The 25923-nt window shown below is 31.8% G+C and overlaps 3 protein-coding genes and 1 long non-coding RNA gene across 4 annotated transcripts; 3 read left to right on the top strand and 1 right to left on the bottom strand.

Annotated features, from left to right (window-relative positions):
* Window positions 1-1507: 1507 nt before the first annotated feature.
* On the bottom strand, window positions 1508-2779 carry LOC114741615 (uncharacterized). Its single transcript, XR_003739790.1, has 2 exons — window positions 2139-2779; window positions 1508-2049 (listed from the first exon to the last, which is right to left on the bottom strand). It is a non-coding gene; the product is annotated as an uncharacterized LOC114741615 (long non-coding RNA).
* Window positions 2780-6366: 3587 nt separating this feature from the next.
* Window positions 6367-6951, top strand: LOC114741614 (RING-H2 finger protein ATL70-like). Its single transcript, XM_028929879.1, has one exon. It carries the CDS (start codon window positions 6367-6369, stop codon window positions 6883-6885), a length of 519 nt encoding a protein of 172 aa, XP_028785712.1. The 3' UTR covers window positions 6886-6951.
* Window positions 6952-14645: 7694 nt separating this feature from the next.
* Window positions 14646-15606, top strand: LOC114741612 (RING-H2 finger protein ATL70-like). Its single transcript, XM_028929877.1, has one exon. The coding sequence runs from the start codon at window positions 14856-14858 to the stop codon at window positions 15399-15401; it is 546 nt and encodes a 181-aa protein (XP_028785710.1). The 5' UTR covers window positions 14646-14855; the 3' UTR covers window positions 15402-15606.
* A 6267-nt stretch (window positions 15607-21873) lies between these two features.
* On the top strand, window positions 21874-22501 carry LOC114741613 (RING-H2 finger protein ATL68-like). Its single transcript, XM_028929878.1, has one exon. The coding sequence runs from the start codon at window positions 21888-21890 to the stop codon at window positions 22386-22388; it is 501 nt and encodes a 166-aa protein (XP_028785711.1). The 5' UTR covers window positions 21874-21887; the 3' UTR covers window positions 22389-22501.
* Window positions 22502-25923: the final 3422 nt, after the last annotated feature.

The raw sequence follows: 25923 nt of genomic DNA, 5'->3' as shown, positions 1-25923 counted from the left end.
GAATGAATCATTTACCCATGAGTTATTTATGAAGGTGAAGGAAGGAATCGATCGTATCCAAAGATTTGGTGAGTTGGATTGAAGATAAAAGTTTGCAGTTGAGAAGGAAAATAAACCCCGGGGGGGGGGGAATCTAAGGAAGGGAATAACCTAGAAGATACATTGAAAGCAGCGGCTAGAGTTCAGATCGGAGAAAAGAGTGAGTTCGACGGCGCAGAAAATTCATCGCCAGACGGAGATGAACTTTTGCATCAGGGAAAGGAATCTGATGAGAGAAAGGAGGGTTAAATTTCTGGCGCGAGAGTTAATACTGAAAACCTGATGCAACCCCTATCTAACCCTAAGGCTTGCTGACGGGCCTTTAATACCGCAAACACCACTGTTTTTAGGCCATTTTCCCCCGCCTCCCCTCCCTAGAGCATAGTTAATCATTTTATTTTATTTTTTTTCCACTTATAGTTTATGGTTGATGCCCAGACCGTCTCAGACACGCAGAAGAATCTGTATGTTCAAATCGTTTAAATTTAAATTAAATTAAGCAATGTACTTTAGAAATGACTAAATGTATATACATTTGGTCCTTTAATTTATACAATGATTCAATTTGGTCTCTTAATTTTAAAAAGCATACATTTAGTTCTTTAACCCTAAAATCATTAGGTTTCAATGATATTTTTTGCGATAATTATTGATGTTTTGAAAATTAAATTTAATCTGTTAGCATTTAAAAATATTTTATTAACATTTAATATATTAATGTTATCGTCTTTTTTTAAAAAATATAAAATTAAAAGACTAAAAATATATTTTTTAAAATTAATTAATCTAATTAAAATTTTATACAAAATTAAAAGAAGAAATACATACTTCAGCTTTTAGAAATTTATGAATAAAGCCCACTAATATTTGACTTAGGTAAGCCACATACCTGCTTTATAAGAAAAATATGATACAAGGTGAGTTCTTCTTTTTGGGCCTAAGATACAAGGTGAGTTCGGTCCCCTCATATTGTGGGGATTCCCTTTATGTATCCATTATACAAATTTTCAAACAAAGTATCAAGGGAGTTTGGCAATCCGCGTTTTACGATAATTTTATAAACCCATTTAGGCTAACCATACCTGCATTATAAGGTTAATAATATTATTCTTTTTGAGTAGACATGCTGTTTAAATAAATGTAGAAAATATATATCATCATCATCATTATTATTGGCGGGGTGAAATGTTGGAAGATGATTTGAAACTGTACGAAGTAAACACCCCGAAATGACCACACAAAAAACACAACTTGAACATGAAGCTTTTGGTAAATAAGAATAATGGGATTTTATTAAATTTGAAGCTTGCCTTCCGTGAAAATCAGGGGCAAAAGAAGGTCAAATTTTGTAGTTGGAGTATGGCCAAATCTACTCCATAAAATCAATTGAGCAGGAGTATTCTTAATGGATAGAATTGGGATGAGTTGATACTTTGAGATTATCCAAGTATTTCTCCTTTGAAAAATAGTTAGCATAAAAATCACTTCTATTAATCCAGAGTATAAATACAATGCTAAGGTATGCAAGACGTGCGATCATGTCACAACACATCAACAGATGATAAGTTGTGTCCGAATAAAAACATCAAGAGATGCATTGTGAACGGGCCAGATTCAAACCAAATAAAAATTCAGTAAAATCAAAACTTCAACAAAATTCAGCCCATGTCGTCTTGCATGGTTGATACAATACAAAAAGACCCAAGCTTTTGTGCTCATACTAATGCAATTAATCTTCATGCCTCTAAATCAGAAGCTTCGTTATATCTATGGTTCAAATGTTACAAAATCAGGTAACCAGTCACGTTCGTTCTATCAAAGATCCCGAAAAATCCCAAGTAAAAAAAAAGTACATGGTCCGAGTTCTACAAAATAAGATGAATTTCTAGATTTAAACTTCGCTTAGGTTCCTCAGTTGACATGCCGGATTCTCCATAATTGTAAGGAACCTTGTGAAGAGACCAACGCCTACCATGAATCTCGTAGACAAACACTCGCGTCTCCGTCTCCCTATAATTGAAAATAAAATATCAATAAGATAATGGTAAGCTATAGCCCAAGGAACCACTCATATTGCATTTCTCAAAGGAGAACCAAACCTTCATCTCATCGCTTGATTACCCACCTCAACATCTTACGAAGCAGATTAGAAGCAATTCTTGATCTCTTGTTTTCAATTACCTACTGATCAATGGCCATAACTAACTTCATTTAACTGGGACTAAAGTCATTAAAATGAAGTTAGTTATGGCACATTGGTCAATAGACTCTGCCCCAACTGGCAGGCAGTATCAATGATCAACATGCTCGCACCTAATTTTTGTAGATAGCAGTAGGCTAATGTTTCCTAGCACTCGATCTAAAGAGCACGCGATCGGACGAATCGAACCCATCCTGGTATCAATCGGGATTAGGGAGTAGGGTTTGGAATTGATCGAAATTCTCGAGCTCGTGGTTTAAATTGCTCATTGATTAGGCGCCACAACTGAGCTCATCTAACAAGAATTAAAGTCATCTAAATGAGATTAGTTATGGCACCTTAATCAATGAGTCATTCACCCACGGATAATTCATGAAGAAAGCGGAAGGCATCGACAGTATCCAAAAAATTGGTGATTGGGATGGAAAGATAACACAGGAAATCTGAGAGGAAGGCAAAAACCAGGAAGATATGATGCAAGCCACGGCAAGAGAGTTCAGATCGGAAAAGAGTGAGTTCGATGGTTCAGAAAATTCATCGCCAAACGGAACTTTTGGATCAGAAGGAATCTGATGAGAGAAAAGAGAATTAGGTTTTCGGCGGCGAGGTTGGAGCATGATGCAACCCCTATCTAACCCTAGACGTGGATGCTGGGGCCTTTATATAGAAAAGCACAGGTTCTTTTTTTCGCCCCCTTCCGAGTTAAACGGCTTTTTTTCCATTTATAGTTTATTCTTGATGCCCAAGAAAATATCGGATCTGATCTGATCAGCTTTGGTATCTAGAAGAATTGAGCTATTTATGTCGTTTAAATTTAAATTACGCTAAACAATAAAAGGATTTAAATTATTTAAAAATCATCTACGGCAAAAATTTATCTAATATTTAATATTTCTAAAGGGTAAAACACTTGCACATTTTTGGGAAAAAATCTGCTCTCATAATTCATAGAACCCAATCAAAATTCCAAACAAGTGAAATTTGTGTAACAAAATATTTGCCAATAATTCACTGGTACCGATTCGCCAACTTTGGACGACTCCACTTCATTTTTTTTTTTGCTGGCCCAACCTGGCTATGTAGTTGGCCCATCAAGTCGAAACCAACCATAATACTTGTTGCAAAACGCATGTCGTATGTTCTGCCTGAGCTTGAAGTTTCCAAAATTTCAAAGCAAGCCTCTAATAAACCAAGTTATTATTTGTCACTTATAATAATTTTTCACATACTAAAAAGAGTATTAAATAGATAAAAAATTTTACTTTCACCCTTCTTAAATAGCTAGTATATTTTTGGAAAAATTATAAAAAAAGACCTTGGAATTGTAAAAACGCAGATAGGGACCCTTGACAACTTCACTTTGGGTTTTGACAAGAATAATATGCCCTGAAGTTGTCAAAACCCAAAGTGAAGTTGTCAAGGGTCCCTATCTGCGTTTTTACAATTCCAAGGTCTTTTTTTACAATTTTCTCTATATTTTTTCCCAACATATTCGCTCTTTAATTTCTTCACCTTTATAGTTAATGGGTAAAATTGGAAATAAAATATTAAAAAGGGTACAAATAACAAATGACAAAGACTAAAGTCTCCTCCTACAAGTAACAAATGATAAGCACCAGAGTGGTACTTTCACATCACTAGTTGTTTGATTTAGTTTATTTTAAGTAATATTGCACCTTCCCAAAATACCCATTCCTCTCCTTCTCTTCCCTCCCTTTTCACACATGCCAAATAAGATTAATTCTTCTCTAATCTCCCTGTCTTATCCCTTGAAAGTTCATCCTCCCTCCTAAGAAACATGGGCCTATACTTGTCTCGATTTTATTAATTCATGTTTATTGAAAATATCAATTTTTTAAGTCTCCCAGCGTGTCAATTTTCTTCCTCATAAAATTCATAACATGGGCATGTGTGAGGCTAGGGTCGCTGAGGGGTGGGGCATGTCAGATGAACTACAAACATGGGGCTACACAAACGAATATGGATATTCGCCTATTTAGATGGAATAGACGAATATGAATGCATTATAAACAGACAAATATATAATTACTATATATGTTTTTTTTTGGTCAACTTCACCCTTTTAACAGACCAAAAAAAAGCTTACAAAACAGATAAAAATGGATCTTGAATTAACAACCTCACGTTTAAAAAAGTACTACCTCCGATATTTAATATAGGACCTCTTTTGATTTTTATTTTGATCCTAAATATAAGACCCTAATCCATTTTGTTTCTAATATTTATGCATTTTTTTTAAAATAGTCCTTCTAACAATGGTAATTTTAGCCAATACACTTGATTAGTAATGATATTTTAAGAAAGAAAACACTTATTTATGACAAATAACTAACTTAATTTCTTTTCTTAATCTCCTCAAATCAGTTAACCATCTCTTATAATTAGGATCGGAAGTAGTATTAGGAAAGAGGTTGGATGCTAATTGGGTTATACAAGGCCATGATAATTTTGACATGGGTCTGATGAAGGCATTTTGACCGCCGAAGAAAGTTTCAAGGGCTGAACATATTCAATTGTTGCTTGTGAATAATGTCTGGATTGATGCCATTGGGCAGCCAATAAAATAATTTAGAAGCCAATACTTAATATATGCATCCATCAACAATAATAGCAAATATGGACAATAACTCTTCTCCAAGAAATGAAGAAAATATCTTGCAGGATGGACACTGTCACCGACGCAGAACTCGGATTATGTTGCTCATCAGTAGATATATAAATTATATTGCAACATTAACAAAACACGTCCATATCTTATGCAGTTACAGCATTTTATGTATTCCTCCGGCCAATAGGAGCTAATTAGGAAATTAATGCTGATTCTGTATATAAGACTTATTTCACATGTTTATCAATTTTTTTCAAATTAATTCTATTGATATTTTTCTAATAATAATCAAGCAGGAGAGGGGAGAGAATTAAAAAAGAAGCTTAGAGTGTTTTAAAAAATATATATCATATTAACTAATTTAACTAATATTCTTAATCTATTCAGATTAGTTAATTAGGTGTTATACTAAGGATTGGATGAGTATTTATATGTGTGTGTGTGTGTTTGGTACACAGGTCAGGTTGTTTAGATTAATGTCTGATAATTAATTAACAAAGTGGGAATTTGATATATTCAGCCAACGCTCTAGCAGCATCTTCATTGTGGCCTCCGGCCGCCTCAAATTAAAGCCAAATAACTTTATAATAATGAAGTCTTTAATTTAACTAAGGAGGCTTTATATGTGAGGACAAATCCCGTAATATAGATGTAGCGCACATCAACCAAGGATAAGGTTGAGCTTCACATAACTTCATTAATTAGTTAAATTTCAAGTAATTAAGATTTGACCCAGTTATAAGATTATTTCAGTTCTTTTTGGGAGGGGTGCAACCTAGGAAGTCGTCATTACGTGTAAACGTTGACTCATACGAAGACACATGAACTGCCCATCCAACCACGGATGTTGTCACTTTTGTTTTTGAAAAAACCATTATTGTTGGACTAACTGGGAAATGAGCTTCAGTACTCACCACAGTAATGAGTATTATGATGTTCATCATTACAGCAAATTTTAAATTATTCAAAATCAGTTTTAATGGTTTGTATTTAAAATTTTCAACTAGTGATTTTTAAATAAAAAATTTATTTTTTTAAAAACATATAGTTAAGATATTACATTTATTTTGGATTATTTACCTATTAAAAGAAAAATATTTTTTAAGAAAAATTTAAATAATAAATCTCAGCTATCCATATTAAGTTTTAATGGTTGAAATTTGATAAGTAATTGAGTATTCTCATCACTGCCATGACCACTGAAACTGGTAGTCACAAGTGGTATCGAAAGAATTTATTTTAGTTATGTGTGTTGGGGGGAGGGGCTTTGGGATTTTTCTACGATTAGTCCAACGAAGCTACAGATATCAACATTCACGAGTTGGCCTTTCATAATTTAAAGCCATATATTATCTTTCGGTTATGATGAAATCCTTGGCTTTCTTACCAACCAAACAATCATTGCCCATCAGCATCTGGCTATATATGATTTGCCATTTTCTCAGACTTTCTTCTTTCATCATTCTTCTTCTTTAAAGTGTAATTAAATTCAAACACGATGAGCAGCAACACATCGGAGCCTGATGATGGCTCCTCGGCAGACTTAAACGGATATGCCTATTACTCCTTCGGACTATCCGTCGCAGTTGTTCTTCTCTTCGCCTTAATCACTTTCCTCTTGTACTTGTACGCCCGCAGAAACGCCACCATCAACACATCTCAACTATCACCAGATTTCACCCCCAGCTTTCGCTTACAGACCGTCGGAGATTCGAACCGTCTGCAAGTAGGTGTGGATGAAGCCACCCTGAAGAGTTATCCGGTGATGTTATACTCCGAAGCGAAGCGCCATCGGAAGTGTGATTTGGCGGCCACTTGCTCGATATGTTTGGGGGATTACAATGAAAGTGAGTGGCTGAGGGAGTTGCCGGATTGTGGTCACTTGTTTCACCGGAAGTGTATCGATATGTGGCTGAGGATGAGCCCTTCGTGTCCGCTGTGCCGGACCTCGCCGCTTCCGACGCCGGTTTCAACTCCGCTGGCCGAAGTTGCTGCCTTGGCAAGATCAGGGGCTTGAGTTTATTGGAAGGTGTTGTTAAGTTACTTCAATTAATATTGATTTGTCTTTTTCGCAGTATTGCGTTGTGTAATGTAATGGGACTTTTGCTGGCTCGGTGTGTTTTTGGAGATCCAACTCTTTTTTTCCCTATTTCGCGGACACGTGTGTAGGGGCTTATTATGGGTATTTTTGGACGTGGAGGAGAAGTCTTTGAAAAAAAACAGAGAGAAGTCTTAGGTTTTATACTTTATACGATAATGATGCATTAAAATAACATATGTAAAGATAACTATTATAAATATAAATTCTAATTGAATTAATATAACTTTTTGTCCTTAAAGTTTATGATATTTGGTTTTGGTTCCTCAAATTTCAAACCCATGATTTTAACTTTTAAAATCTAGTTTGTTTTAAAACGTTGGTCCTCGAAGGTGTAACAATTTTAAAATCTACTACAACGTCATAAATAGTGCAAAGTGGTGATATAAGTTCACTAGACAGCACCTAGTTGAAAATGGGGAAAAAGAATAGCTTCTCAAAACAAAGTGCCCCATTTTTTTCTTCATTATTGTTTATTTTAGAAGCTGTTCACTGAATTGCATTCTATTTTCTACACAAGAACAAGATAGATCCCATCTGATGAGTCCACATTATTACTTTTTAATGTTATTAATGACATTTCAACAGATTTTAACTTGTTGCACCTTTAAAAATTAATATTTTAAAACCAGCTAAATTCTAGGGACTAAAGGCACGTGTTTAAAATTTAAGGGACTAAACTCAAAATGAACCTAGATCAAAAATTATATTTAGCCATTTGAATTTTATATATACTTGCATGATTTCCTATCACCATCTCTACACACACATATATGTATCGGGATAAATAAATTTACAATTATCCCAAATCTATTGTTTCCGGTTTAAAAGAATTCTTTACCACTCCTCCTCTACAAACCGAATTAAAAAATTTACAATTTATTCTGTATGTTTGTTTCACAAGGGATAGCAAAGACATGTTAATAATTAATTTTATTGCCTAAGATTCAATTGTAATTTTCTTTTATTTTAATCCATATATACCAAACATAATTGTTTCATTACATCAGATTCATCTTTCCATCTCCTTTTTTTTCCCTTGGTTGTTGTTAACTTATAATTTAATGTATCAAACAAGACCTTGAGAACACACAAGCGAGCTTGTGTTGCAGCAGGAATCGCAAAAACCATGCCTTCACCAAACATATCCTCAGTTGGGCGATCAAGTAATGGTTTTTATTTATTTATTTATTTATTTCAATTTAGGTAAGATTCTCGAATAATTAGTGAGTTAATAAACAGGGGCAAGAAACTTGCTTTTTCTTAATTTGTTTTTAAGCGAGCTGACAATAATCTCTTATTCATCTTTAGCCGGGTGGTCTTTGGAGGACTTGGGGCTTGTTTGGTTTTTATTTATAAGCAGATTTTTAATTATAATTTATGAAATAGAGTTTTATCTCAACTTATATAAAAATATGTATAACCACTTAACAAAAAAAACCAATCTAAACGGGCACTTAAAATTCAAGGTCAATTGTTTTTTTTTTTTTTCAGAGGGAGCAAGAGAGAGCAAGAAAGCCTAATTGAACTGCTAACCAGAGCCGAAAACTTGTTTGGTCATATCGGCACAAAGCCATAGCCCAATAGGATTTTGAAGATCATGATGAGCTATAAACAAAATAGAGCCTAAATCCCAAACAGAGCATTGTTTCAAGAGCAATTATAGATCTCATCTCTTCAACTGCCCAGTGACCAAGAGCCACAACTAACCTGGTTATAGCAAAACCAAAGCCATCTAAATGAAGTTGGTTATGATACATTTAAAATAGTTTATAAATAATTTTTTAATCGTGATTTATGAAATACGAGATAAGTATGTGAGAAGAGTTTTGTCCCAACTTGCATGATCATATTTATAAGTAATTTCTAATGCTATGTCAAATACGGCCTTCACCAATGGGTTAAGCTGCCCTTGGCCATAACAGTCGATATAGATTCTCATATCCTAAGAATAAAGGAGAGGAGGAATGTTTCGTAGCTGCGATCGAATCTAACGAGTGGAAGAAAGTGGATAAGATTTGGGAATTGGGAATAAACATACATAAATCTGGAGATTTGGCAAGGAAGAGAGGAAATCTGGGAAAGCCAAACCTCATAAATGTGAAAGAAAGCATCCATCAACTATTCATGTATGAACTGGAATACTACCTCCGATGCTTCAGTATTTTCATCACCAAACGGAGATCAGCTTTCGTATCTGGACCATCTGATGAACTGTGCAAGACGCAAATTAAAATAGAAAACATAAATGCTTGATGGGCCCGGAGAGGTTGACAGGGCAAGACAGTTTGGCCCAAAGTGAACTCGGATCTCATATGTTAAAAATGACATGGCACGCAGCCACTCGTGATGGTTTAAATCGCAATTTAAAAATAGAATTATATATATAAAGATAACTTTTTTGTTCGACACAAATATCTTGCTACAAGCAATTCTGTTTGGAGCACTCTCAGGCACTAGCAATCTGGACAGAAATAAAAAGACAATTTATTAAAACAAAGTAATATACGTATACACACAAATTGAACTTCCATGCTAAAATTATTAGGTTCCTTGCACACACAAAAATTATTAGGTTTCACTAATAAGTTGCTGCTTGAGATGACGAGAGATCTTACTCTCATAAAGACAAAAACACAAGTTTAAATATCAGAAAACATATTTGTTAGGATAACTTTAGTTTTAAAGTTTCTAGCCTGTCATAATTAATTTTAAGTTCAAAATGACTATGAGTTATACCAAACAAAAAAAATATTGGGTTTCTTGTTTTACTTTACCTATAGTTCTGAAAAGCTTATTTTAGTTTAGTAAAAATGTGTTGCATTGTGATTAATAGGTACCGTAACATATAACATATTTTCTATGAAATGAATAATGCAACGCCGCATGAGCGGAACGCGTAATTCACAGATGGACGCACGCACTCATCATCACATGTACAATGGCACAGATTTCCTGAACCGTTCCTTTTTAATTCAAGATGGCTATCAATGCTTGTTTCATGTAACTCTCATGATGAATATATCATTGGGTTAGCAATCATATATACTATAATTGTTAATATAAAAGCTCATTTAATTTTTATTTTGATCCCGAATATAAAACCTAAATTCATTTTATTTTTTATATTTATCTATTTTTTTTAAAGGTATATTCTTATAGTATAATATTGTAGTTCTAGTAAATATATTTGATTTTTTTTTTAGCGAAGGCTAGTGTATATACTTGATTAGCATGACTATTTCAGAAAAGACAATGTATATTTATTATAAATAACTAATTTAACTAATTTTTTCAATCGATTCAAATTAGTCAACTAGTTCTTATATTAAAGAACGGAGGTTGTATATCAAGACACATAAAATATGGAACAGATGTGTGGCAGAATTTCAAACAATTTTGTGACTATTTAAGTTAATACTACCTTCGGTTTTTAATATAAAAGTTAGTTTACTAATTTGAATAGATTAAGAAAACTAGCTAAATTAGTTATTTGTAATAAATAGGTGTTGTCTTTCCTAAAATATCATTGCTAATTAAGTATATTAGCTAGAACTATCATTATTACAAAAACTACTTTGGAAAAAATAGATAATTATGAAAAATAAAATGAATTGGGGTCTCATAATTAGAACCAAAATAAAAATTAAGTAAGCTCTTATATTGGGAACCTGAGGTAGTATATGAAGTTGTTTGCTATAAATTTTGTAGTCGCAAAACTTGGAACAAAATCTCATGTTTTTGGTGGCAAATCCACATAACAAAAAAAATTGTCACAAATACTACCTCTTATTTTAAATATAAGAACTAATTAAGAATTAAATTTGATATTAAATATAATATCTCAATATCCAATTTGTCTCTCAAATTTGTAATTTATTCTCTAAACTATACTATGTATTACACATGTTAAGAGGTTTTCATCCAAAGCTAGTCGTGATCATAAATGGTATTTTAGAAAAATTTACTTATATTTATTATAAATAAATAACTTAATTAATTTTTTTAATCTATATTAATTAACCAAGTAACTTATATTAAGCATTAAGTGTAAGTACGTTGGGATTTCAAGATCCACAAGTCTTCATAAGCGGCTGGCATTGTTATTCCGGATCCCTCATTTCTCGTGTCAAGACTTCATAAGAAGTACGTCATGTGTTTGTTTTGGTCTGCCGGAAATCGAACAATTCTTCCATGGCTCTCTCAGCAGCAAGCGGTTTTTCACGGGACACACACACACACACACATCCTACGTTTGTATCCAATCCTTATCAAGCTAGTCCATCACATTGACTTTGATTGTCGATAGTTTATTACTAGGTATAAATTTCATTTCAATTTATGTTAAGGAGCCTTAGAAATCAGTTGGAATAATTTTAAAAAAAAAAACCTAACTGGATGAAAAATGGCAGTATATGCATGGCATGAGTCTCGAGTCAACTGACATTTTATCCAAAAGTCCAAAAGTTGAAGTAACCTCCTTTTGACTTCTAACTTTTAGCTGCTGGCTTTTTGTTCAGATTTAAATCTCTTGAAACTAACCTATTTAATATATTATGCCTGAACAATTTTTTGTCAAATTAAAAACTCAATCAAATATAAATAAAATTATATCAACTGACTTATACCTCAACAGATAAAAGTCACTTTTGCCTATATTAATCCAAACTAGTGCAATTCATTAATTAAACTGGCCTCTCAAGATTCAAAAGAACACGTAACCCACATATAGAATAGAATAAAACATTCAGTTTCTTGCACCTTACCCAACACAAAATATACAATTAAGTATATTTGCACCTATACATATGTATGTACACGCCAATCATATTCCCATATGTTAAGAATGTGCGTGTGTGTGTGTGTGTGTGTTTTTTTTTTTTTTTAAGCAGAAGCTACTAACTAATTGTGTTATAATTGTCTATCAGACCATCATACGGATGTTGATTATATATGATCATTGATTTGCGCAATAAATTTGTCTTCATAGCATCACGTTTCTTTTTATACGATGATTTATTTGATGCTAGAATCTTCGTATTAAAAAAAATGTTATCTCCCTATTTTATGAACTGAAAAAAAATCAAAATTTTACGTACAGCTGGAATCTGGCCAGGTCAAATTTAGGACTTTATTATTTGAGATCAGTCTATGTACACATTTTGACCATGGATGAAGTTTAATAGGCAACCTTACGTATGAATCTGGACAGCTCTATATTATGATCATCCAATCAAATTTACTAATTCACAAGACGAAACTTAATACGATGTGCCGCGGGTCTTTCATATGAAAACTGGATGATTAATTTAAAAATATTAAGAAAACCAGTTCAGTTAGTTATTTGTAACAAATATAAATTGAATTTGACTTGTATAAGTTATCATCCTTAATCATGTGAATTGGAAAGAATCTCGTTAAATTAATTGAGATATTTTGGAAAAAAAAAATATAAATTTAGGAGATAAAGTAGATAAGATATTATATTTAGAACAGATCCAATTATTTAACTAGCTTTTATATAAAAGACCAAAAGTCGTATATCAATTTATACACCCACAGTTTTGACAATGGTATGAAGAAATTAATGAAGCAAGTAATCTTATAAGATGGACATCGCAAATGTTCACATAATCATACTTAATAACCACCTCTGCAAAAGAAAATGAGTGTATATATTAATCTGGCACTGATGATGTTAAGGATTCAGAGTATTATTACAGCATTATTATATGCTTAATAGTTAATACTTTGGTCAGTTTGCTTACAAGCTACAACATAGTTAATTATATAATTAACGAAAAACGAATTTGAAGTTTAAACAGCTAACCTATAACAACATACTACATATATATCGTTGTATATTCGCCTCCAACCATTGAAGTCAAAGACTAAAATGACTAAGGCTCTGTTTGGATAGCACCCCAAACCATGGTTTGGGGACCCAAACCATGGTTTGGGGAAAATGCTACCCAAACAGCCTCTCCAAAAATCAAAACCATGGTTTTGGGTCAAAACCATGGTTTTGACTCCAAAACCATGGTTTTGACTCCAAAACCATGGTTTTGGAAAAAGCAAAATTTTTTTGCTTTTGGAGAAAAAAGGGAGAGTGTGAGGGCCTATATGATATGTATCTTGTTATTTTTTTTATAAATATATTTAATCTTATATTTTATAAATATATATAGACATTAATTAATTATTAATTATATTATCTTATGTATTATTAATTATGTTGGTAAAAAACATATTATTAACAATTTTATTTCTTCAAATTAAAATATATCATAAAATCTATTTTTTCTGTAATTATCATATTAACTTATGTCTTTTTTTTAGTAATTTGTATATATAAAAAGTGCTTCTGATAACAACTATCCAAACACTCTCACTTCTCAGAATCACTTTTTTACAAAATCTATTCTTCACAGAATCTATTTTTTCCAGAATCTATTCTCCAGAATCACTTTTCCAAACCAAGGTTTGGTTTCATCCAAACACACCCTAAGAAGGGGCCTTTCTGTGAGATTTTTTTTTTGGGGAAAAAATCACTGAAAGATAAGGTTGACTTTCAAAAAATTTTATTAAATTTCGAGAGGGATTAATTGAACATATTAAATTTATATTCAATTCTGGCCAAGTTGATTAAGGACTTTTAAACTAGTGTGCCACACAATCTTTTCCTATTTGCATAGGAACCTGGCAAGTTGTTATTGGGAAAGTTACTCCACCCATAAAATAAGAAGTCAACATCCCAAATGCAAGTCCCTATCATTTTCTCCCCAAAATTCCATGATATTTTTTAATCCATTGTACGTTCTTCTGTATTATATTCTAGGGTTAAGGTGCACCACTGCATCTATCACCCTTAAATATTTTTTCAAATATATCCAACACTCTAAAATATTTTATGATACGTTCAACATCTCAAAATATTTTTTAAGTGCGTCCCACCCTAAAGTATGCTTTTGCCTTGGTGTTGGATGCATCAAAAATAATTTTTGAATGATGAACACACCTAAAAAAACATTTTGAGGTGTTGGATACATTAAAAGGTACTTTATAGTATTGGACATACATAAAAAAATATTTCAACATGTTGGATGCATTATAAAATACTTTAAGGTACTAGATATGCCCGAGAAAATATTTCAGGATGTTGGATGCACCTTAATATGATATTATGGGCAACTCATCATTTCATTTGACAAAGTATAAACTTTATTTTCAAATAATTTTTTGGACATAATTCTTTCCATGGTCATGCTACATTATTTACATGAAAATTTTATACTTTTTAATAACAGACGCACACACAAAACTCCGACTTCCCTAAAGATGATGTAACATTAATATGACAATAATGTATCGTTGAATTAGGAATAGTGGTTGGTATCAGTAGAATTTGATTAAAAAAACCATAATTTTAAGAACTAAATCTTTAAGAAAAAGATATCATTACAAGAGCCTTAATCCAAGTTGACCATAGTTATAGAGACTAATTAAAACCTAGGTACTTGGATTTTATTATATATATTGATGGCTATGGATATTGATGAGGCTTGCATATTGTCATTCTGATAAAAGAAAAAAGAAAAAAAAAAGAAGACGAAACATATATTGGTGATTAGATTATAATGCATTTTATTATTTAGCCATGAATATCGTTTGCGAATTATATTTTTTTATCTGTCTAGGGGGTCCAAAGATATCATCAGTTGACCTTGGATATATAATAACTAGAATAATAAATAAAATCTTTAGCTTCCTTACCAACCAAGTGCACATTACTATAACACGACTTCATCGCTCCCTCAAGATCCTTTAATTTGATCCTCCTTTATTTGTTCTTCGTCTTCTCGAAAGTCTGATTAAATTCGACGACGCCGATGAGCACCAACATAACGGAGGCGCACTCTAAGCCGCCGTTTAGCGGATACGCCTATTACTCCATCGGCCTATCCGTCGGAATTCTCCTTCTCTTCGCATTCATCACCGTGATCTTGTACTTCTTTTCCCGCAGAATCGCCATGAATTCGACACAACTGTCACGAGTTCGCAACGCAAGAGTTGGCTTACAGACCATTAGCGTCGGAGATGCTCCGGCGACGGACAGTCCGCGATTAGGTGTGGATGACGAGACGTTGAATAGTTATCCGGTGTTGTTATACTCAGAAGTGAAGCGTGACCGGAAAGGCGGCGCTGCCCGTGGTGGTGATTTTGCGGCAACTTGTTCGATATGTTTGGGGGATTTCAGTGACAGTGACAGGTTGAGGGAGTTGCCGGATTGTCATCACTTGTTTCATCAGAAGTGCATTGATATGTGGCTGAGGATGAACTCTTCGTGTCCGTTGTGTCGGACCTCACCGCTCCCGACGCCGGTTTCAACTCCGCTGGCCGAAGTTGCTCCCTTGGCAAGATCCTCAGGGGCTTGAGTTTGTATGTATTAATGTTTAATCATAGGTGTCGTCCAAATATCGTTGTTCCAGCATGAATCGATATGAATTGATTTTTTTCCCCAATTTGTAGAGTAGTGTTTTGTATAATTGGAATTTTGTAACGTCTAGGTCATGTTAGAAAAGCCTAATACTACAAATATATATTTGTTAGTCCGGTTATAAATATAAGACCCATTTATAACATAAATTACATTATAAAGTGAATTTTACATTTCAGACCGGTTTGTTTCTCTAAAGTTATTCCCCTATTATAGAAGCTAACATTAATAATATAAAATTCCAAGTGGATCCTCAACTTTTCGCTTAGAAGAGAGGATATATATGCGATCTCAAGGCCATTGTGAATTTAATCCCTCTATCATATTTGGGGATGATATGGGAAGAAATTAAAAATTCGACTGGTCTCTTTGTTTCTCCCTTTTTTTTTGATGTGTTTTTGTGTGTTAAAAGGGAGCTCAAAGTCTCTAAAAATAAATCCGAAATAAGTCTAAGTTTATCCCTTATATAATAACATGCGTTAAAATAAAATAGCAAATATCTCTTTATTCAACATGTCTCTTGTTTTCCCCACTTTTGTGTGTTAAAAGAAAGCTCGAAATCTTTAAAATATATACGTGAAATAATTCTAAGTTTATGCCTTATATAATAATGGGTTAAAAATAAAATAATAAATATCTGTTTTGGCCAAAAGAATAAAATAATAAACATACAGATAAGTCCAAATAAGAATTTTATATATAATTATATATATGGTGTTGTATCAGCATATATAAATGCGCGAGGGAAGCATAAATGGACGAATATATCACTGTCATGAATTATAAATTCTAACTATATGGGAGTTGAATAAATAATATTATCTCTGGTTTTTTAATATAAGAACTAGTTGACTAATTTAATTAGATTAAAAAAGTTTGTTAAATTAGTTATTTATAATAAATATGTGTTGTCGTCCCTAAAATACCTTGTTAATTATGTATATCAGCTAGAATTATCATTTGATGAAATCTTTAACATGGTAGCTACTTCAAGGACTACTTTGAAAAAATAGATAATTATAAGAAACAAAATGAATTAAATTCTTATATTTATGACCAAATTGAAAGTACATAAGAGGTTGTGTCCCATTAAGTAATTAAAACATTTAATAATTTTTTTTCATACTGAAGCTTAGTTTAATGAAACAAGAAGATCGATGAGTTATAAATTATCCCCAGCTGATATTCATATAACATGAAGTTGAGTTGCAAACAACAAGAAGTAATGAGAGTGGGTGTTTGGGATTAAACGCAAAGCTAGGACCGTAGAGACCTATTATTACAGGGAAGGATTATCTATACTACCCTTTCCCTTCGTTTTCATCCATTTCCTATCTCAATTATTATACTACTTCTTGTCCTACTTTGACATTTAATTTAATTCTAAATATAAAATCTCAATCTCTTTTGTCTCTTATATTTATTTATTTATTTAATGTAATCCTTATAGTAGTTATATATATATTAAATATTTCATCAAATAGTAGTTTTAACTAATATACATGATTAGGGAGGGTATTTTAGGAAAGACAACACCTATTTATTATAAATAACTAACTTAACTAATTTTCGTAATCTTCTCAAATTAGTCAACTAGTTCTTATATTAGAGGGTGTTTGGTTTTCCGCAAAAGTGTTTTTTAGAAACACTTTCATAAAAGTTGAAATAAAACTTCTCTCATATACTTACTATGTATACTATAAAATTATTTTTAAAATCATAATTTAGTTTCTACCCAAACAGCTCCTAGGTACCGGAGGTAGTACCATTCGAACAGTTCATATTTCATATTTTATAAAAAAAATTTATTGCTGTTTAAGATTATCAAACTAAAATTTAGTAGTTTAGTTTTATTTATCTATTTTTCAAAAATTAATATTTTAATAATACTTTTATAAAATATGGAATCTGAACTGTATCATATTTTAATCTCCTAGTCAATCTGTCAATGTTAAAAGTGGATGGAAGTGGTTTTTTTTCCCCCACCGTTTGGATGATATATATATATATATATATATATATATATAAAACCAAGAACTTGAATATGATTATTGTTACCACTACTATTACTACAATTACTATTATTACTACTACTATTTGATAAAGGACTTGGATTAATTAACTGGGATAGAATGTTGAAAAAAGTTCATGTATATTACAGGGGCTTTTGACTTAATCGCAAGATAAGAGCGTGTATCGTATATGTAGTAGTTATTGTCTCTAGTAATTTTTTTTTTTAAAAAGGCCAAATCGTGTGACGTGTGTGGTATAGAAATTAATTAGTTATACCAACAGAGGTTGAGTCTAACAGAAGAGACTAGTTCCTCATAACATAAGGAATCAAAGTTCGAATTCACGTTGAGAGAGGTGCTCACATTTAGTATCCGACAATGCCTTCAGTAAGATTGCCTCCAATAGGAAGATACCTATACTTTAGCAAAAAAAAAAAGTTATGACATATATTTATTAACTTCATGTATAAAGAAGCCAACCAATATAATACAGTTTTTAAGCTACATTATTATGTGATTCATGATTGTATAAAGTGCTAGGTTGGCTTTGCGTTGGATCAAATCATCAAAGCATTATTATAAGATAAGCTGGATTATGGTTTTAACTTTATATCTTCGCTCAACCTCCAGAAGTAGTAGATGATGATGAAAGATAATTGGCAAATACTAGTATTTTGATTATATTAATGTATCATTTCTTTTTAAAAAAATTACAAAACCCATTTTAGCTTACATATATAACTAATAATTAGGTGGACCAATTTCTATCGCAAGTGCTATATATTACTCCCTCTATCTCTAATTATAAGATTTCTTTTTTTGAATGGATTTGTCCCTTTTTATAAGGTTCTTTTTGAGTTTGTCTGAACATTGAATGTATTATTACCTATTTTACCCCTAATAAATTTCATATATTACATTCTCTCTCTATTTATCTCATTATTACTCTCTTACATTTATTAGGGGTATATTTGGAAAAAAAATTATATTTATTACATATTAATTATTTTTAACTAATTTTAAGTGTTTTCTTAAAAAGCGCAATTTGGCCAAAATGTTCTTATAATTAGGGACGGAGTAGTATAACCAATTTGTCTGTTGCTTTGGCAGAAACTCATTTTAAAGTAGACTTTAAAACATAAGGAGCATTGTTTAAAGCATTGTAGTTCTTCTACAATGCTTCAAGTGCTTCATTATAATTTATTATCTCGCACATATTAAAAATATAACAAACAACTTGTTTTATTTTAAAATTTCTTATCATTGTATATATTAAAAATATGAAATCTTTATTAATTTCAGAATCTATTCCATCTATTAAAATCTAAAACTAATTTATTTAATAATTATATAAACAAGAAAATGTTAATATGATATTTTAGAAACATATCATTAAAAATACTTTTTAATTTCAATAGTCAAAGTCAGATTGACAAAGAGAAAGAAAGAACGCGGATTAATTAAAAAAACACAGAGCACACTTCAAAGCACTTAATTCTATCGCGCATGTGGCTTTTCTTTGAGATCCAGTTATTTGGAACTTTAACTTGATTATCCAACTTTATTATCAGGATTAGCTCGTCAAATATTGGCTTTACCTAATTCATTTTTAAACCTGGAAGATAAACTTATACGGATGGGTAATTCTTCTGGAAAATATTTGGTTAAAGATGGAATGGCAATTCTTTAGTCTCCTATGCATCTTACTAGTTCTTACCCCTTCGACCTTTGGACCTTCTTGTGGAAATTGCCATTTAATTTAAGAACTTGCTTTTTATCTGAAAATTTTTGAGTGGCACCCTTCCTTCTTTGGATATTTTAATATTCATCATCTCAAATCTGACACACTGTGCCTTTTTTACTGATATAAAAAAGAACCGCTTTAATCATCATCTTTTTTGGCCTCTTGTTCTTTCTCTAGAACCTTATGGTTGGTTGCTTCGCCATTCATCTTGAAGCTAGCAGCTTTAATGATTTCAAAGCATAGTTAATTTCTACTCTAATACAATCACATCACGATGGACACTCTCAACTCCTTCATGGAATTATTTGCTGCCTCATTATTATATGGAGGAAGCGCAACTGATTATCATATAAGGGAAAAACAGTCTCCTTAATATCCATGATGCAAGTGATTTGAAAGGAAACTTTTATCTTCTATTTTTTTCTTCCATCAGAATTATTGGATTATTGCATCATTGTGAATCTTTAACATTGCTTTTTCATAACTCCAAAGGTGATTGCAGAGGACATATCTACTCCAATGGACTTTTGCCTACTTCGATGGTAGAAATATATGATAGGGATATTCCTCTCTATAAATATAAAAAGTCTCGAAATTAAAATATTATTGCCATTAAAGTAGGACAACCACTTAAGGAATTTTCGTGGCAGAATCATTTCTTGGTAGGGAAATTGTTTCATACTAAATGTCTTTGGGCCTCATTATACTAGATTCATCATTCTTTCTTATTCCATTTTGCTAATAAGCCAACTCCTGGCTCTCATTGTATCAACAAATGCTTCATTCAGGTTTATAGTTGTACTAGCAACTACTCCTTTGGTCCTATTTATAAGTTACTTTCAACATATTTCATATAGATAAAAAAAATTTTAAACTTCACTAACTCTCATTTAAAATTCAACAATTTTTTTTAACTTTATCCCTATTTAATATATATTATACTTCATGTAAACAAAATCAATACAATAATAAATAAAAGGTAAAATTATACAGTCATACAAAAAATTTCTCTTAGTACCATATAAATAGGACCAAAAAATATTTTTTCTTGCTACCCTATAAATAGAACTAGAGGAGTATATACCACTTGGTCGGAAATTCTTTTCTTCTTGCATGATTTTTCTTGTTACAATATTAAGCTTGTTTAGTTTAATCCTATTGCAGGTTTGTAATAGTAATCTTTATCGCATTACATTAATGTTATATCCAATAATTGCTTTCTTAACTTTAATTCCTTATCAATAGATTTATTATCCTTTTATAAAATGTAACTTTCTTTTTAACTAATCTCATTTTCTCTTTGGTTTTCAAGAAAATAGAGTGCGTGCTTTAATATGTTTAATAGATGGATAAACGGAAAGTTACACCTAAAGATTCTTATATTAAAGTGTCTTGTTTAAAAATGTTTAAAATAATAGTTATTTTAGAGGCTAATGCATTTACTGTTGGCATATTAGATAAACTTCTGCATGTCATCAATTTGTAGTTTTTCAGGGCCACAAAGAGGTAGGAATTTGATTTAAATGAAATTTCTCAGACATTCAATAATAAATTATTTTGTGTTCCAGTGACATTAAGGTTTTTTAACCATGAGTTGGGATTTTTAACCATGATTAGGACCAGAGGTAGTAGTTTTTTATATCTTCGCCATGAAGTCCCAACTCATACTTTTATAAATGAGGTTGTATAATTAGGATAAAAGGTAGTATTTTATATTTATATTAATCATTCAAGGTACAGGAGAACTTCGAGTCATTGTCGCAATCCTCTGGTCTTACCCTTGCCTAGTAGATTCTCTTGGAGAAACGGAATTATACTTTATACTCCCACATTTGTAAGCCAACGAACACATGTCTCGATAAACACACAGGGAGCCAAATAATAAAATAGAGAGAAAATTGAAATATTTTACTATTTTAATTTTTTTTCCTAAAATTTAACTAAAATTCTCATATAACAACTACAGTATTTAACATTTTTTTAAAAGTTATATTATTGGAATTATAATTAGGTCTCAAAAAAAAAATCAGTAAGTTCAAATAATAAGTTAGCAATTTTTATTTACTATCCCAAAACTTGTCATTACAGATTATTCTGTTATTACTGAAACTTTTTAGTAATTATATTCCTTACTTGATATTTTATAACAATTTTCTCCTTGTTGTATTTTAGAGCACCTAAAGTTACTGTTAAACTAGAGCCTAGAGGTTTTAGAAACATTACCGCCGCATTAAAAAAATTCCACAAATTACTTCCAACAATAATATTGTTAAATTATTGTTAAAAAGTTTTTTGATTTCAACAAGGAATCCCTAAAAAACTTTGGCAAAAACTTTGACATAAAAGAATAGTCATAATTTTAAAGGTTCTTTAAGTTGACATAAATATTTGGGAAAATTAAGAAAAAATTTTAAATTTTATTAATGAGAAGACTATGATAAATATGTTAATTACTAGATATTTCTAACTTTTGTCATAAAATTCATTAAATTAAGAAAAAATAACAAAAAAAATCTGTTGAATTTTAACATTTGGTCTTTGAATATGTTTCTTATTAAAAAAGAAAAAGAAAAGAAAGTGTGAAAACCCGCAAATATTTGACCTTTAGCTTCCGTTAATTCCCAAAAGATCCATCATCCATCGCTCCTGATCTTGCCTTTATTTACAGATGAACCTCAACAGCGGCGCCGTCGCCTTCACTTTCGGTATTATTTTCCTAGTTCTATCCATCTGTTTTGCCTGCCTCCGCCTTCGCCGGCTCTCCGGCAACCCCACCATGTTCAATTTTCTTGCACGTCCTTCTGCCGCCGCCATACCAGTTGAAGCCGTCGAACCCCCCGCGGTAGCAGAACGTGGTCTCGATGACTCCATTATCAACAGCTTCCCCAAGCTCTCCTACTCTGAGATGAAGAAAAGCTCTTATAATAATCCCAACAATACTGAAGACCCTTCTAATAATTCCTCTTCATGTTCCATCTGCTTAGCAGATTATAAGGAAGAAGACATGTTAAGGTTGCTCCCTGATTGTGGCCATCTTTATCATCTTCGTTGCGTTGACCCATGGCTCAAGTTACACAACACTTGCCCTGTATGTCGAACTCGAACCTTCCCTTCTGTTAAAGCTGACGATGATCGGTCAAATAACTCCGTCGAGGGGGACATAGTTTGATCGTCGGTCGGCGTTTTGTGTTGCACGTAGATGAAAATACTGAGTCAAATACATAGGATTGAATGAGTCACCATGTTTTCTGTGTATATAAATTGCATTTATTTGTCATATACGCATGTATGGGAATTTTCATTCTAATCTTTCGTTTATATATATAGCCATCTATCATACTTTTCTCTTTTCTGGGTAATTATCTTTATCCTTAGCATAAGCCAAGGATTGTTTAGTATGCTGAAAATCTGGGAAAGAACAAGAAAAATAATGATTTTTCATTGGCGAGACACGTTTGGTAAGCCGTTCTACTGAGAATTCTTTTTTTCTTTGGGAGGATGACGTTTTCCCTTATGTACATGGGAAAATTGATTCCCACCAAATTTTATGGGAACCAATTTCAATCCCCACAAAAAGTAGTGCGAAAGACAAATTTGTCACTTGAAAATATAAATGCAAAGTTACCGTCAGCATCTGAACTACTTTCACTTGGGAATTGCCACATTGGACGAACATTTGTCTTTCAAGAACCAAACATGTCAATGGTTGGAAATTTTTAGTTTTCTCCCTTTTCATTCTCTTCCATTTCTTTCCATCACAGTTAATTCTTTTCCATGCATATAAATGCAAAGTCACAGTTCACTGTCCTCAATTTTTTATTTAAATGCTTTTTCCTTAGCGTAAACTAGATGTCTTACCATTGGTGCGTGTAATTTGGATCTGCCTCCCCCACCCCTAGCTGTCACATTTAAAAAAAAGTTAATTAGAAGAGATGTTTAGCGTCACTCAATTATAAAAACTGGACTATAAATCTGTTGGTGTTTGTGTGTATATTGGGTTGAGAGCCGATCAGCATTATCTCTCTCTCTCTCATCTCTCTCTCCTCCCCACGTGTTTTGTTTATGCAAAGCAAGGCCTAAAATCAAAGTTTCATCATGTGAATGTACTAATACACTGTTATTTTTTAACACAAGAATTAGACAACTAATTTATAAATATTAAAAAAATTAGTTAAATTAGTTATTTGTAATAAATTGGTGTTATTTTTTTATAAAATATCTTTGTTATTTATTTGCATTAAAATGGGGATCGTCTAATAGGTGTAATTACCAAGGAAATTATTTTTAAGAAAAATAAATAAATATGAGAGATAAAGTGAATTAGAGTTTTATATTTAGAACCAAATTAAATCTTCAACTTCTTATATTCAAGACAGGAGGTAGTAATACATTTACTATAATGTAAATAATTAATTTACTAATAAAGAAAAAGCTTACAGCCCTCATTTATGCCTCAACCAACGTTGTCTTGTTGACAAATATTTTGGCACTTTTCAATGCTTGGTCGTGTTCATGGAATATTTACTTTTATCCATTGCTCTTATACTCACTTTCGGTGAGAGCTTTGGGTACATTCAAAACGTGTTACTAACATAATCAAAGTGAGAAACCACTATATATAGATTTGGAAGCATCTTACAGCCGCAAATGGATTAACTTTTTTCATTCTTCGTTTACAACTGGATATTATTGTATTTCCATATTGTTATTAGTTGGCCTCCTCTGGTTAGCACATTAGAAAGTGAAAAAATAATCCATGTCTCAAGCAAAAAGAAATCTAGATATGAAATATTTATATGATTTTTTGTCAGCATTATTCAATAGTACTCCTTCGGCTCTAAATATAGGATTCATTTTATAATATAAATTACACTACAAAATAGGTTTTATATTTAGGACCGGAGTAGCAGTGATCTATATATTGTGCTATGCATAGATATTGGAATGCTAGGTTCATATCAGAAATAAAATTAGAGGTAAAATTACACTTTTAGCAAAAACAAATTTAAAAAGCCTTCTTGTACAGCGTAAGAGCACAGTACCAAAAAATTCTCTATGTCCCTGTTTGTACGACGAATCATCACTTCCCAGTTATCGTGTATCATCCCTCTAGAGGGTGTTTGGATAGAAACCAAACCATAATTTTAGAAGTGCTTTTACGATTTACGAAGTAAATATGTGAAGGAATTTGTCTTGTTTTGCAGAAAAATGCTTTTGAAACCATGGTTTGGAGGTTGCCAAACACCCCCTAATCTCAGCAAATTGTTTTTTTTTTCCTTGGCTACACATAGGTATCCTTCAACCAAAAGCAATCCTATTCAAAATACTGTCAAGTACTAAAGATGGGCATATATAGGGATTCTAATCTTAGCAAATTGTATTTTTTTTTGGGGTTAAAGTATAGGTATCCTCTTATTGAAGATAATCTTATTTAAGACACTATCAGACATTAGATATGTGCATCTCTCTCAAAGAAAATTCAAATCCTGATTCGACACATTGTGAGGGATTAGTGTTTTTTTTTAGATCCAACTACTGTTGGTTAATCTTAGCAAATCGTATTAAGAAGTGGGTCTGGATCATTATTCATTGGAGATCCTTAACTGGCCCACTAGGCCCATTACTAGCGTTGTTCGGCTCTCTGTGAAAACACATCAATCTTCATCAGGCCTTATAGCCACGGCCTCAGGTCTGCTTCATTTCATTTCCGCGACCAAATATCCAGTTCCCTATACCAAAAAAAAATAAAAATCCGGTTCCCAGAAAAGCTAATCCCAGGCACTAGATCGATCATGAACAGCCTCCATATATTTTGTGGAAAGCTTATAATTTTATGAGACAAAATATATTAAGTTCTTAGACTTAGATATTGAATGAACGATGAGGTTCTAATTTCTACGAGGAATTCTGCAGCCAAACGGCCTTCTAATGATGTATTATCATTAGACAAATTAGAACTTCAATCTCTAACTTCAACTCCAAGCAAGCGCTTCTTTTTCAAGTTAAACATGCTAGCTGGAATCTTGGTCAGATCTATTGGACACACACCGGAGATAAAAATACGTTGTTCTATTTAATTTTCCCCTCATAATTCACATTTAACTGATAAAAATAATATAATAGTTAAAGAAGGCAGAAAATTGCCACATTTTGTATTGAATATAAGAGTTAATTAACTAATATGAATAGATTAAAAAAATTAATGAAGTTAGTTATTTGTGATAAATACGTGTTGTCTTCTTTAAAATGCTTTTGTTAATCATGTGTATTAGCTAAAACTACCATGTGATGAAATCTTTAATATGAAACTATTACAAAAATTATCTTGAAAAAAGATAAATATGACAAATAAAATAAAATAAATTTTATATGTAAGATCAAATTAAATACTACCTCCAGTTTTTAATATAAAAACTAGTTGACTAATTTGAATATATTAAATAAATTAGTTAAGTTAGTCATTTGTAATAAATAGACATTGTCTTTCCTAAAATATCTTTGTTAATTAAGTGTATTGGTTAGAATTACTGTTATTATAAGAACTATCTTAAAATAAATAAATAAATATGAAAAATAAAGTGAATTAAGATTTTATATTTAAAATCAAAATCAAAATAAAATAAATTCTTATATTATTTTTTAATATTAGTCTTTGACTAAGCAGAAACAGATAAAGTAACGATGGCTGATTTGGGCACTTTGCT

This window comes from Neltuma alba, unplaced genomic scaffold (genome assembly GCF_004799145.2).
Source record: "Neltuma alba isolate B1F8T4 unplaced genomic scaffold, ASM479914v2 tig00003444_pilon, whole genome shotgun sequence".
Lineage (NCBI taxonomy): Eukaryota > Viridiplantae > Streptophyta > Magnoliopsida > Fabales > Fabaceae > Neltuma > Neltuma alba.
Note: the sequence above shows the minus strand (reverse complement) of the source record. Positions and strands in the feature narration are given on the sequence as shown.